This window comes from Hyla sarda, chromosome 3 (genome assembly GCF_029499605.1).
Source record: "Hyla sarda isolate aHylSar1 chromosome 3, aHylSar1.hap1, whole genome shotgun sequence".
In the NCBI taxonomy this organism is placed as follows: domain Eukaryota; kingdom Metazoa; phylum Chordata; class Amphibia; order Anura; family Hylidae; genus Hyla; species Hyla sarda.
The window spans coordinates 444271744-444286146 of NC_079191.1; the positions used below are offsets into that span (position 1 = coordinate 444271744).

General features: G+C 43.1%; 1 protein-coding gene across 10 annotated transcripts in view; it reads right to left on the bottom strand.

The window, feature by feature from the left end:
- Positions 1–14403, bottom strand: part of DNAH8 (dynein axonemal heavy chain 8) — a 582992-nt gene that overhangs the window by 314829 nt on the left and 253760 nt on the right. For all 10 annotated transcript variants that reach the window (XM_056568656.1, XM_056568659.1, XM_056568657.1 and 7 more), the window contains 3 exons: positions 11834–12069; positions 11646–11750; positions 9635–9748 (listed from right to left, as the gene is read on the bottom strand). In XM_056568656.1, coding sequence (XP_056424631.1) covers positions 9635–9748; positions 11646–11750; positions 11834–12069 — 455 coding nt within the window. The remainder of the gene's footprint in view (positions 1–9634; positions 9749–11645; positions 11751–11833; positions 12070–14403) is intronic.

Below are 14403 nucleotides of genomic sequence, written 5' to 3' on the forward strand. Positions count from 1 at the left end.
GAGGACTGACTTGTCCCGGTTGACCATCCACCCGAAGCGAGTCAGAGTGTGGAGAGTGACGTCCAGATTCTCCAGAGTCTGGGCTCTGGTTTGAGCCTTGATGAGACGGTCGTCCAGATAGGGTATCACCAAGATTCCTCTCGACCGTAACAGGCCCATCACTGGCACAAGGATCTTTGTAAAGACCCGAGAAGCCGTGGCTAGACCAAAGGAGAGAGCTACAAATTGAAAGTGCCCCTCCGGAACCACAAAGCGGAGGCACCGATGATGGCCTGGGAATATTGGCACATGGAGGTAGGCATCCTTGATGTCCACTGATAAAAGGAACTCCCCTTGTTCCAGGGACGCCACCACCGAACGGAGAGATTCCATTCGGAAGTGGCGGATGAGAAGGTGATTGTTGAGACGCTTGAGGTCCAAAATTAGACGCACAGAACCGTCCTTCTTGGGAACCACAAAAAGATTTGAATAGAAACCCTGAAACCGTTCCCTGGAGGAACGGGAACAATAACCCCCTGAAGAAGCAGAGACTGGAGAGCTGCTCGAAATTGCTTCGCCAGAGGAGGAGACCAGGGGGCCCGGGAGCGAAAAAAGCGATCCCTCGGAAGGGAGGCGAATTCGATCCGGTAACCGTTGGACACAACATCCCTGACCCAAGAGTCCTGAATGTGAGAGGTCCAAATGTCTCAAAAAAACAAGAGACGACCTCCCACCCGAGAAGAAACCGCGGGTGGGGGCCTCACTTCATGCAGAGTGGGCTTGCGGTTGCCTGATTTGGGCGCAAAGCGGCCGGACCGGTTGGAGTCCAACTTCCAAGACGGGCGTGGCCGGAAAGAGGAAGCCTTCCTGTCCCGTAAGGGCACCTGCCCGGACCCTTTGCTGGAGTCAGAGGTCAGAAAGGACCGAAAGGAAAAGGGCTTCCTTTGGGAAGTAGGGCGAGCCTTATTTTGAGGTAACAAGGAACTCTTACCTCCCGTTGCCTCAGAGATAATTTCATCAAGGCATTTGCCAAAAAGATGGCCGCCCGTAAAGGGAAGCTCAGTGAGAGACCTTTTGGAAGCGGCATCCGCATTCCAAGCTTTAAGCCACACAGAGCGGCGGAGAGCCGCTAGGTGACCCACAGCAAAAGCAGAACAACGGGCTGCCTGCATGGAAGCTGTGCACAGGAAGTCCCCAGATTTAGAGCATTGGAGAGCCAGAGCAGATAGATCCTCCGGGGGGGATCCCGCTAAGATATCCTGATGGAGCTTTTGGCACCACTCCACCATGCCCTTGGACACCCATGTCGAGGCGAAGATGGGAAGAAGAGAAAAGCCAGCTGCTTCAGTGGCAAACTTCACTAAGAATTCTACCTTCTTATCCGTGGGATCCTTGAAGGCAGCGGCATCTGCCAGAGGCAGTGTAGTCGCCTTAGAGACCGGGAAATTGGTGGATCCACTGAGGAAGGGGAAACCACCTTAGTGACAAGGTCCTTGTCAAATGGATAACGTTCTTGAATTGTCTTGATTCCCGGAAACCTCTTGTCTGGATGTTTCCATGCGGTTTCCAGAATGTCGTCAAAGTCAGCGTGAGAGCTGAACCTTTCAAGTGCCGGCTTAGCACGATGAAAGGATACTCCTGGATTGACATCCGAAGATCCTGGGTCCTCTAAGTGAAAGGTGTCTTTTAGGGCTGTCACCAAAGAGTTCACCGTTGCAATTGAGTCCGGGCGGTCCTCTGAGTCAGATGCCAGCTCGGAAGCCTCGTACACCAGTTCCCCAGGGGAATGAGAATGAGTAGAGGCAGTCCTGGAGGGGGGCGACCCTGACCGAGTACGCGGCTCTGGCGTGGGGCGACTCCGAGAACGTCCTCTAGAGGAACGACGTTTGTGCCCAGATGACCGGGGGGGGGGGGTGCGGGACCCACGGGGGGAATGCTCACGTCTATCTGAAGACTCAATGGAAGAGTCAGACGAGGCACCCCTAGGACGGTTGTGAGAGCGTGAAGTATGTGAAGACGAGGAACGGGCCCTTCCAGAGGTCCTGTGCAGGCGGACACCACTTCCCGGGAGGCCTCAGCCACCGAACGGGAGACTTTGGTCAAGTCAGCCATACACTGGGACAGGGAAGAAACCCAGGCTGGAGGAGCGGCTGAACCCACCGGGACCGAAGGGACATCAGGGGGGTCTGGGGGAGCAGTGGAGCAGGCAGGGCAAGTGGGCTCAGCAGAGCCAGACATCTTGGTATTACAGTGCTTACAGAGAAAGTAAGTCACGGAAGTTCCAGGTTTCTGTTTAGAGGAAGGAACAGCTCTGGATACGTACATAATGTAGAAAGAAAAAAGGAGATAGGAACTTTCTCACCCTAGTCTGTGTCTCCTGTTAGCTGCAGTGAGGAGAACTCGCTCTGAGCAGCTAGAAAGAGAGTGAACAGGCCAGCCAATAGGAAGAGAGGGGCGTGCCTGAAGCAAGGCACTCACTAACTGACCCCTTCTAACTGAAAATTGCGCCCGCGTCGCTGATTGGAGGCTGCTTCATGCCTCTGAGAGCTCCTAGCCCTGTACGCGGAGCTATAGACGGCCTTAAAGAACTGTCATGTCGCCCGCTCCTTGTCCCAACTGCACCTGACGGCCGTTTATGCGCCCAGGGGAAGAGAGCGGGCGGACAAAGTGCCGGCAGAGACGGACGGTAAAAGAGAAAGTAAGCCGGCGCTGAAGTGCCCGGCTCACGGCAGCGCCGCGGCTATTAGCCGCATATAAGGCGTTGCCGACAAAACGAAAGTAAACCGGCGCTGAGAGCGTCCTGCCCGATACAGCGCCGCAACTGACAGCCGCATATAAGGCGCTGACATGGTAGCACAAGTACACACGCACACACATATAAGTGAAGTGCACCAAGCACACACACACACACATAAGTGTAGTGCCCCATAAAAAATGCCCCCTCAGGTGCCACTGCTCCCACAGAATAAAGTACAGCCCTTGCATAGGCTAGCCCATAAAATGTAGGTGGGCCAAAACAGGGGGTCTCCAGAGGTTGCGAGTCCGTACCTGGAGAAAAAGGGGGGAAAGTACTTACCTCAGTCAGAAGAATTTACCTAAAGGAGTCTTCAGTGAAGTCTTCAGTCAGCTTTAGTTACCTGCATCACGCCTGGCTGCTATGCGCGAGCGAGGCGAGCAGGTAAATAGGGGGACCCGGACCCATGAGGTACCACCCAAGCGCTGACCGTTGGCGAGGGGGGTTAACAGCGCATATACGCAATGTCTGTGCCCCCTCACTCGCAATGGGAAAATGGGGAACCGCAGTCCCTGAATCCCCTCCTGAAAACAGAAAAGAAAAGGAATAAAAAACTAACACGTCCCTAACTAGGAAAACAAAAAAAACAGAAGACCTGGTCTGGAGCAGTCCAGACCATGTCCACCTCCTCAGACACTAAGCTTAAACTGTTTAGCTCAGAGCCTGAAGGCGGGTATATCCTGCTGGGAGGAGCCAACTGTTTTTGTTGCCACAGTGGTCACACCTCCTAGAGACAGCAGCATACACCCACGGTCTGTGTCCCCCAATGGAGCCGATACAGAAATACTGTATTCTACGCTACTGTACCTAAAAGTATCTATGGTATAGCATAAAACATACATATATACATATATATATATATATATATATATACATATAAATATACATATATATATATATATATGTAAAAAGTGGTAAAAAGGCATATAAAACCTAATGACAAGCACATAAAACAAGTCTGAGGAATAAAGTGCATACAACAATACATATAAAAATACATATGCATTACAATGTGTACAAATAACATTATAGGGAGCTCTCTATAATCTCATTCAAACCTGAGGGGATGAGTGTTTGCAATTTATAAATCCAGAAATTTTCCTGTCTCCGCAACGAGTGAAATCTCTGTGGGTTATCTCTGGGGATGGATTCAATAGGGGTTACTGTTATACATTCAAAGTTGCTTTTATGATGCTGTGTAATATGGCGCGACACACTATGTAGTAGAAAGCCATTTGTAGAATTGCTCCTATGTTTGGTGACACGTTCTCGGAGACATCTAGTGGTCCTACCTACATGTTGGACCCCACACTGGCAGTTCAAAAAATACACCACATATTGAGTAGAACAGTTCAGTAGTGTTTTAATTGTAAACGTGTCACCCGTGGTATTTGATGTAAAGGTCTTAGCTCGATGGTTCATACTCACACAACATTTACATTTACTATGGCCACCTTTATATGACCCTGTCATAGACAAGAAATTGTCAGTATTAGATATTTTAGTAATTTTTAGTTGTCTGGGAGCTACCATATTACGAAGGGTTTTACATCTTCTAAAGGTAACACCCGGCCTCTTGGGAAGAATATTACATAAAATGGGTCACCTATAAGGATGGGCCAATGTTTACGTAGGATATCTTTAATGTGTGTGTGAATGTGGTGATAAAGTTTGTAGACCGGTCCTTCTTGGTGTCACTTCTCACTGTACATTTAGTAAGACAATCTGCTTGTGTTAAAATGCTAGCCCTTTTATAGGATGAGTCCACAATAGTATTTGGATAATTTTCAGCTTTGAAACATTTCTTTAAAATGGAGCTTTTCTCTTTAAAATCTTTAAAAGTAGAACAGTTACGTCTCATCCGTTGAAATTGGCCGAAAGGCACATTCGTAAGCCATTTCTTGTAATGAGAACTCGTAAAATCAAGGTAACTATTACTGTCTACTTTTTTTTTTTTTTTAAGTTTTGGTTTTGAGAGCATCTTGGCCATTATGAAATACAATAACATCCAAAAACTCAGCCTCATCCTTAAAAACATTCTGCGTAAAATTTATACCCCAGTTATTGTCGTTAAGATCCAATAAAAATCCCTCCAATAAAACTGGTGTCCTCTTCCAGATAAAAAATATATCATCAATAAAACATTTGTAAAAGACACAATTACTAAAAAGCAGGTGGGGATAAATAATGGTCTCTTCAAAAAAGCCTACAAACAGATTAGCAAACATAGGCGCCACTCGAGACCCCATGGCGGTGCCAGTGTGTTGGGCATAGATACGGTCTAAAAATTTAAAATAATTGTGCGTTAAAACAAACCTAAGACCTTTTTCAATAAAATCCCGCTGTGTCGGGGGAATATCTGGGTCATTTTTACGAAAATGAGACGTTGCATTAATTCCCAGATCATGGTCTACGACCGTATATAAAGATGTAATATCCATCGTAACAAGTAGGTATTCTTGTTTCCACTCTGCTTTTCAAATTGAGGAGATGAAGTCAGTCGTGTCTTTGATATATGATGTTAGATTAAAAACGTATTTATGTAACAATAGGTCTAGATTGTGGGAAAGGTTAGATGTGACAGAGCCTATTCCCGACACTATCGGACGACCTGGCGGATTAGTAGAGTTTTTATGGACCTTGGGTAGATAGTAGAATATAGGGGAAGCAGGTTCTTCTCCCAGTAAAAAATTCCTTTCCTGTTTGTTGAGGACACCGGCGGTAAACCCCTCATTTACCAATATTTTAAGTTCATCTGTATACTTCTTAGTAGGATCGCTAGAGAGGATAGAGTAGTATTTACAATCGGACAGTAGACGATTGGCCTCATCAATGTAGTTACTAGTGTTTAAGATTATTATTATAGAAAACCTCACCAAGACAAATGGTCGTTCCTACTATAACAATATGATGTCCCTTTCAGAACGCCGTTCATTAAAAGAGCTATCCAATAATAAAAATATCGTCATCTGACCGGCGGATAAGGGGGGGGGGGGGATAATAATCTTAAACACTAGTGACTACATTGATGAGGCCAATCGTCTACTGTCCGATTGTAAATAGGCTGTTTGTAGGCTTATTTGAAGAGACCATTATTTATCCCCACCTGCTTTTTAGTAATTGTGTCTTTTACAAACGTTTTATTGATGATATATTTTTTATCTGGAAGGGGACACCAGTTTTATTGGAGTCTTTTATTGGATCTTAACGACAATAACTGGGGTTTCAATTTTACTCAGAATGTTTTTAAGGATGAGGCTGAGTTTTTGGATGTTATTGTATTTCATAATGGCCAAGATGCTCTCAAAACCAAAATGTTTTAAAAAAAAATAGACAGTAATAGTTACCTTGATTTTACGAGTTCTAATTACAAAAAATGGCTTACGAATGTGCCTTTCGGCCAATTTAAACAGATGAGACGTAACTGTTCTACTTTTAAAGATTTTAAAGAGCAAAGCTCCATTTTAAAGAAACGTTTAAAAGCTAAAAATTATCCAAATACTATTGTGGACTCAGAGGGCTAGCATTTTAGCACAAGCGGATTGTCTTACTAAATGTACAGTGAGAAGTGACACCAAGAAGGACTGGTCTACAAACTTTATCACCACATTCAATAGAGAACACACACACATTAAGGATATCATACGTAAACATTGGCTCATCCTTATAAGTGACCCATTTTATGTAATATTCTTCCCAAGAGGCCGGGTGTTACCTTTAGAAGAGGTAAAACCCTTCTTAATATGGTAGCTCCCAGCCAACGAAAAATTACTGAAATATCTAATACTGACAATTTCTTGTCTATGACAGGGTCATATAAATGTGGCCATAGTACATGTAAATGTTGTGTGAGTATGAACCATCGAGCTAAGACTTCTACATCAAATACCACGGGTGACACGTTTACAATTAAAACACTACTGAACTGTTCTACTCAATATGTGGTGTATCTTTTGAACTGCCAGTGTGGGGTCCATTATGTAGGTAGGACCACTAGATGTCTCCGAAAACGTGTCACCAAACATAGGAGCAATTCTACAAATGGCTTTCTACTACATAGTGTGTTGCGCCATATTACACAGCATCATAAAAGCAACTTTGGATGTATACTAGTAACCCCTATTGAATCCATCCCCAGAGATAATCCACAGAGATTCCACACATTGCGGAAACGGGAACATTTCTGGATTTATATATTGCAAACACTCATCCCCTCAGGTTTGAATGAGATTATAGAGAGCTCCCTATAACTTTATTTGTACACATTGTAATGTGCCTTTTTACCACTTTTGTTTTTATTTAGAAATGTTATTTTATATTTTACATGTATATATATATATGTATATGTATATATATATATATATATATATATATATATATATGTTTTATGCTATACCATAGATACTTTTAGGTACAGTAGCGTAGAATACAGTATTTTATGCACATTGGTGTAGAATATGGTATTTTATGCACATTTCCATTTATTTAGTGTTCCCCACACATGATCGCTGTCAGTTTTTATTTGGTCTTTTTATGGCTTGTTCTGGCATATGCCACATATAACTTATACTTTTAGACTGGCCTTATGTGTGATTATAACTTATTCTAATTATTCCCAAAATGGTTGCCACTAGAGGACCCGCGGGACTCTGGTAAATTAATTTATTAGAAGTATTCCCCACTGCTCTCCAGTACTGAATTTTTTATCTAGTACCTATTTAGAAACACACAGTTTATAGACAGAAAAAAACGTTACTGAGCGAGGTACAAGTTGTTCCTGCCTGAGTTTCACTCCCGGCACACGTGACTCACTTACATAGCGACGCGTCCCTGGAAACTTATCCAGGGCGCACGCACCATCCTGTAACAGCGCTTAGTGCGATCGCGCCCTGTCAATAGCTTCTGACAGGAGCAATCGCAATGTTTACATCCACATTAGCCACATGTACTTATGTTTACAGGCATCATTGTCTGCATGCTTTAAGTCGCAGCGCCGGTATTCAAGGGTTTATTTTCTACTCCTTCCTACTATGTTGCCCAAGGGACCACATACTGTATATTAAACCTAAATCTAGCCCTGGTTTTTAACCACAGTCATAGTCTATTCATTTGGCGGAATTCCACAAGCGAATAAACGGTCAGTCATTCTTAGTCTATTAGCTAAGAACAAAGAGATGGAAAGAACTGACCCATAAGTTTTATGGCTGGGATGAAACATGTGGGTAAGTAAGAAACATTGGAACCTTTAGACCTAAAAAGGTCTGAAAATAATAACTTAAAGGAGTATTCCAGCGCAAAATAACTTATCCCCTATCCATGTATCTCTATGGGGTAAATGGAGGGGGCGTGTCGGCCGCCACGTCATGTGGGGACGGAACGCCCCCTTTCCAACATACTGCCACGGCCCCGTCCAGGAGATCCCGGGGGGCCACAGCGCTCGGACCTCCGCGATCTATAACTTATACCCTATCCTTCGGATAGGGGATAAGTTATATTGCACTACAGATGTCATTTAACCCCTTAAGGACACATGACGTACTGGAACGTCATGTGTCCGCTCCCGATCTATAATACGGGGCCACGTCCGTGGCTAATAGCGTGCGGCATTGATCGCGGTGCCGCGCGCTATTAACCCCTTAGATGCGGCGTTCAAAGTTGAACGCCACGTCTAAAATGAAAGTGAAACCATGTCGGTTAGCTCAGTGGGCCGATGAGCAGTCAAGCGGCAGAATCATCGATCACTGGTTTCCTATGAGAAACCAGTGATCAATGTAAAAGATCAGTGTGTGCAGTGTTATAGGTCCCTATGGGAGCCATAACACTGCAAAAAAAAAGTGAATAAAGATCATTTAACCCCTCCCCTATTAAAAGTTTGAATCATCCCCCTTTTCCCATAAAAAAAAAAAACACAGTGTAAATAAAAATAAAAATATATGGTATCGCCGCGTGGGGAAATGTCCGAATTATAAAAATATGTTGTTAATTAAACCGCACGGTCAATGTCGTATGCGCAAAAAAATTCCAAAGTAGTGCATTTTGGTCACTTTTATATCATGAAAAAATGAATAAAAAGATCAATAAGTCCTATCAATGCAAAAATTGTACCGTTAAAAACTTCAGATCACGGCACAAAAATTAGCCCTCATACCGCCCCATACACGGAAAAATAAAAAAGATATAGGGGTCAGAAAATGACAATTTTAAACGTATTAATTTTCCTGCATGAAGTTATGATTTTTTCCAGAAATACGACAAAATCAAACCAATATAAGTAGGGTATCATTTTAATCGTATGAACCTACAGAATAAAGATAAGGTGTCATTTTTACCGAAAAATGTACTACATAGAAACAGAAGCCCCCAAAAGTTACAAAACGGCGTTTTTTTTTTTTTTTTTCAATTTTGTCTCACAATGATTTTTTTTTTCCATTTCACCATAGATTTTGGGGTAAAATGACTGACGTCATTACAAAGGAAAATTGGTGACGCAAAAAATAAGCAATCATATGGATTTTTAGATGCAAAATTGAAAGAGTTATGATTTTTTAAAGGCAAGGAGCAAAAAATTAAAATGCAAAAACGGAAAACCCCCCGGTCCTTAAGGGGTTAAGATTCAGACATTTAAAAAGGTAAATCTATCACAATCCTCATCACATTCCCTAATATGCTCTCTAAGAAAAAACTTTGCATATGCCGAAAACAAGAATATCTGAACCCTGAGCTGTGGAACATGTCGAATGTTGGACGAAGTGCACCCCAAGACCCCAAAACTGCATGGACTCTTTTAATGTCAATTTAAATAAATCCTGTTTGATTAATACACAAGACTACTGGTGATGCCATATATACACACCATCTCACCTTTTCATAGTCATTGTCAAACGCCACCATATCATTCTGAAGAATTTCTACAGACTCTAAGAGCTTTCTTTTAAGTTCCGGTTGTATACAAATCAACTCATCTTGAACAGATGCCTGAAAGAAGTAATAACTTATGAGAAGAGATTTCCTGCCTCTGCCAGATGATGTGCTTGAGCTTAGGACATATTACACTGATAGACCAGTCTCACGTGAGTGTAATACAGTCACATATCTATGTCTGAATTACAGATGCACTTCCCAGCCTGATTGCAGATCTAATGATCCAAACAAAAAAAAAACGCTGCAACATAGCCGGGTGTGCACTCCCGGCTATGCCGTGGCGTTTTTTTTCCCGTTCTCATCTGCCAGGAATCTATCTGCCTTTTAACATGTTGGAATAAAGTTTGAAGTTTTTAGAGGTGAGTGCTCGGTAGCTTATTTTTTCTTCCATTTTTTGATTATGGTTTCATGCTACATTTTCTTAGCTCCTTGCACCCCTCATTGTTTTCTTTGGCTCCCCCATTTGAGTATTATATTTTTGTTTGCATAGTTTAGCGTCCAGTGGTGCCACCCGCATCTTTCCTCTATTGTGCATTTTAACCCCTTAAGGACGCAGCCATTTTTCACCTTAAGGACTGAGCCCTTTTGCGCAATTCTGAACACCGTCGCATTACACATTAATATCTCTAAAACGCTTTTACCGAATATTCTGATTCTGAGACAGTTTTTTCGTGACATATTCTACTTTATTTTGGTGATACATTTTCGTTGTTACTTGCATCCTGTTTTGGTGAAAAATCCCAAAATTTCATGAAATCTTTGAAAATGTTGCATTTTTCTAACTTTGAAGTTCTCTACTTGTAAGGAAAATGGATATTCCAAATAAATTTTATTTTTATTCACAAATACAATATGTCCAATTTATGTTGGCATAATAAAATGGACATATTTTTACTTTTTGAAAAAATTTGTGGGCTTCAAAGTAAAGCATCAATTTTAAAAAAATGTCATGAAAATTGCAAAATCCCCGAAGGGACAGATGTTACAGAACTACAACTCCCAGCATGCCTGGGCAGTCTAGGCATGCTGAGAGTTGTAGTTTGGCAACATCTGGAGGGCTACCGTTTGGGCACCACTGTAACAGTGGTCTCCAAATTGTGATCCTCCAGATGTTGCAAAACTACAACTCCCAGCATGCCCAGACAGCCTTGAGCCGGGATCTCTGCAGTCTCCACGATGATCTTCGGTCCCCACGCCATCTTCAGGTAAGGCACCTGCCTCCATCTTCTCCCCCCGTTCTGCCCGACATCCAGGGGTGGGCAGAATGGGGGTTGCCATGGCAACCCACTGTCCTGCGCTGCCATTGGTCAGAATCAGTTCTGACCAATGGCAGGGGATAGGAGGAGATCGCAGTACTGCGACCTCGCTCCTATCCATCAGGATGATCAGGGATGTCACTGACAGCTCCGATCATCCCTATTTTCCGGGTGATCGGGTCACCAGAGACCCGATCAGCCCGGAATAGCAGAAAATCGCATGTCTGAATTGACATGCAATTTTCTGCGATCGCCGACATGGGGGGGTCTCAGGACTCCCCTCGGCGATGTGCCGGGATGGCTGCTGAATGACTTCAGCAGGCATCTCGGTCCGGTCCCCAACCGGCTAGCGGCGGGGACCGGAATTCCCACGGGCGTATGCATACGCCCTACGTCCTTAAGAGGTTAATAATAAATATCTCAGAGCTGACAGTTTTAATGCATTTTAGGATCTGTATATTGGAGTTGAGTAATATCACAAACAAGCAAAGGTCAAAAAGGAAATTTTCACATATATCTCAGAAAATAAATCTCACATATATCTCATGACCTTTATTTAGGAATCTCTATTGTGACAGGCTTTGATGTTTTTTTAATGCTCCTGGATAAGCTTTTTAAAAAAGAAAATGGCTTTTCACACAGTACAGACTCAAAATAACATTAAAGCAAAAGTATGATTGAAGTAAAATACTTACTGCTTTAGAAATAAGTTTATTAAAAGAATATCTCAAAGTGTCAACAACTTCATGTTCTTCTCTTGTAAAATCAAATTGAAATCGACTTAAGATTGCGTACGCTTCCTATGAAAGAAAGTATTATAAGTAAATACAATATGAAGAGAATATTCCTTGTATCATCCATATAAATGATCGGATCCTCCCACCTCTGCTGGTCCCACACTGTTGTCGATTTGGATCTCATTTTCTCTGATAATGGTCAGAGCCTCCATTGCACAACGTGCGTCGTCTAAATCAAGAATCGGACGAGATAATATTTTCATATGTTCAATTATGAATTCTGACATTTCCACCATCTTCATCTTGTACTCCTCATTCAAGGATTTACATAGCAGCAGTTTCCAAGCTTTGGCCTCAGCAGATATGGACATTTTTATGGGAGCTGGAATGGAAAGGTAAAGGCAATTATTGACATATTTGTCTGTTAGGCCAGGTTCACATTGTGGAATCTCCAGACAGAATTTCTGTCAGAGATCATGCGGGTGGCGCTAGGACTGCGTAGACTGCATTGCTGTCCCCATTGACAGCAATGCCTTTTTGAGCGGATCCACTGAAAGAAAAGCTCATAGGACGGCAATGCATTCTATGGGGACGGCAATGCATTCTATGGAAACGGCAATGCATTCCGCACGGTCCTAGCACCCCCTATGGGAACTCTGGCAGGAACTCCGTCTGGAGATTAGGCAGTGTTAATCTGGCCTTATGAGATACAGTGATACTGTGCACTCCCAGATCACAACAAAAAATATAACCACGTTCTTATGGGGATGTTTTAAAGGAAGTGTGAGATTTTTTTTCCTGATAAGAGCCAGAAACTGAAGCATGTTCTTGTTTTCTAATCTGCTTCTATTTTCTGATTGTAGTTTTTTTATGCATTATTATGGGGGCAGCCATCTTGCCTGAACTTTTTTTTCTTTTTTTGTCTGAGCTGTTTTTAACAGCATTTAAAGGGGTACTCCGGTGAAAGCCTTTTTTCTTTTAAATCAACTGGTGGCAGAAAGTTAAACATATTTGTAAATTACTTCTATTAAAAAATCTTAATCCTTCCTGTACTTATTAGCTGCTGAATACTACAGAGGAAATTCTTTTCTTTTTGGAATGCTCTCTGATGACATCACGAGCACAGTTCTCTCGCTGACGTTATTATAATAATAATAATAACACTTTATTTATTGTTGTCCTTGGTGGGATTTGAACCCAAGTCCCCAGCACTGCAAGGCAGCAGTGCTAACCACTGAGCCACCATGCTTCCCTTAGCATACATCTGCTATGCATGGTTGCTAAAATGGACAAAGATGTCAGCAGAGAGCACTGTGCTCGTGATGTCATCAGTGTTCCAAAAAGAAAGGAATTTCCTCTGTAGCATTCAGCAGCTAATAAGTACTGGAAGGATTAAGATTTTTTAATAGAAGTAATTTACAAATATGTTTAACTTTCTGCCACCAGTTGATTTAAAAGAAAAAAGGTTTTCACCGGAGTACCCCTTTAACCCCTTAAGGACGCAGACCTTTTTCCCCTTACGGACTGAGCCCTTTTTCGCAATTCTGACCGCCCCGTCGCTTTACGAATTAATAACTCTAAAACGCTTTTACCGAATACTCTGAGATTGTTTTTTTGTGACATATTCTACTTTATTTTGGTGGTAAATTTCATTTCATTAATTTCATGAACATTTAGCATTTTTCTAACTTTGAAGCTCTTTACTTGTAAGGAAAATGGATATTCCAAATAAATGTTATATTGATTGACAAATACAATATGTCTACTTTATGTTGGCATTATAAAATGGACACATTTTAAAGGGCTTCAAAGTAATTTTCATGAAAATTGCAAAATCTGAAGGGACAGATGTTACAGAACTACAACCACTAGCATGCCTGGGCAGTCTAGGCATGCTGAGAGTTGTGGTTTTGCAACATCTGGAGGACTACCGTTTGGGCACCACTGTAACAGTGGTCACTTTACTTTCACTTTCATTTCCCCCCCCCCCTCCCCCCACCGTAGTTTCCCTACCTGAGCCAGGATCCAGCAGTCTCCAGCGACGATCAGGGGTCCCCAGGCATCTTCTCCTCCAGGTACCGGCATCCATCTTCTCCCCATGTTCCCCTCGACATCCAGAGGTAGGCAGAATGGGGGGTTGCCATGGCAACCCACTGTCCTGCCCTGCCATTGGTCAGAATCAGTTCTGACCAATGGCAGGGGATAGGAGGAGATCACAGCACTGCAACCTTGCTCCTATCCCTCAGGATGATCAGGGCTATCACTGACAGCTCCGATCATCCCTATTTTCCGGGTGATCGGGTCACCAGAGACCCGATCAGCCCGGAATAGCAGAAAATCACATGTCTGAATTGACATGGGATTTTCTGCGATCGCCGACATGGGGGGGTCTCAGGACCCCCCTCGGCGATGTGCCGGGATGCCTGCTGAATGATTTAAGCAGGCATCCCAGTCCGATCCCCAATCGGCTAGTCGCGGGGACCGGTATTCCCACGGGAGTATGCATACGCCCCACGTATATGCCCCACGCCCCCCTTAAGGACACTTAAATGGTTAATGCCTTACAGAAGGACCCATGGAACATCGGATGTAAACAATAGGCCATTTTCTGATGACACATTCCCTTTGTAACAAAGTATTGCAGCAAAAGTAATAAAGCCAATAAAAACAAGGTAAATTAACACTGTAAACAGCCATCAAGCGTCACTGCCATTTG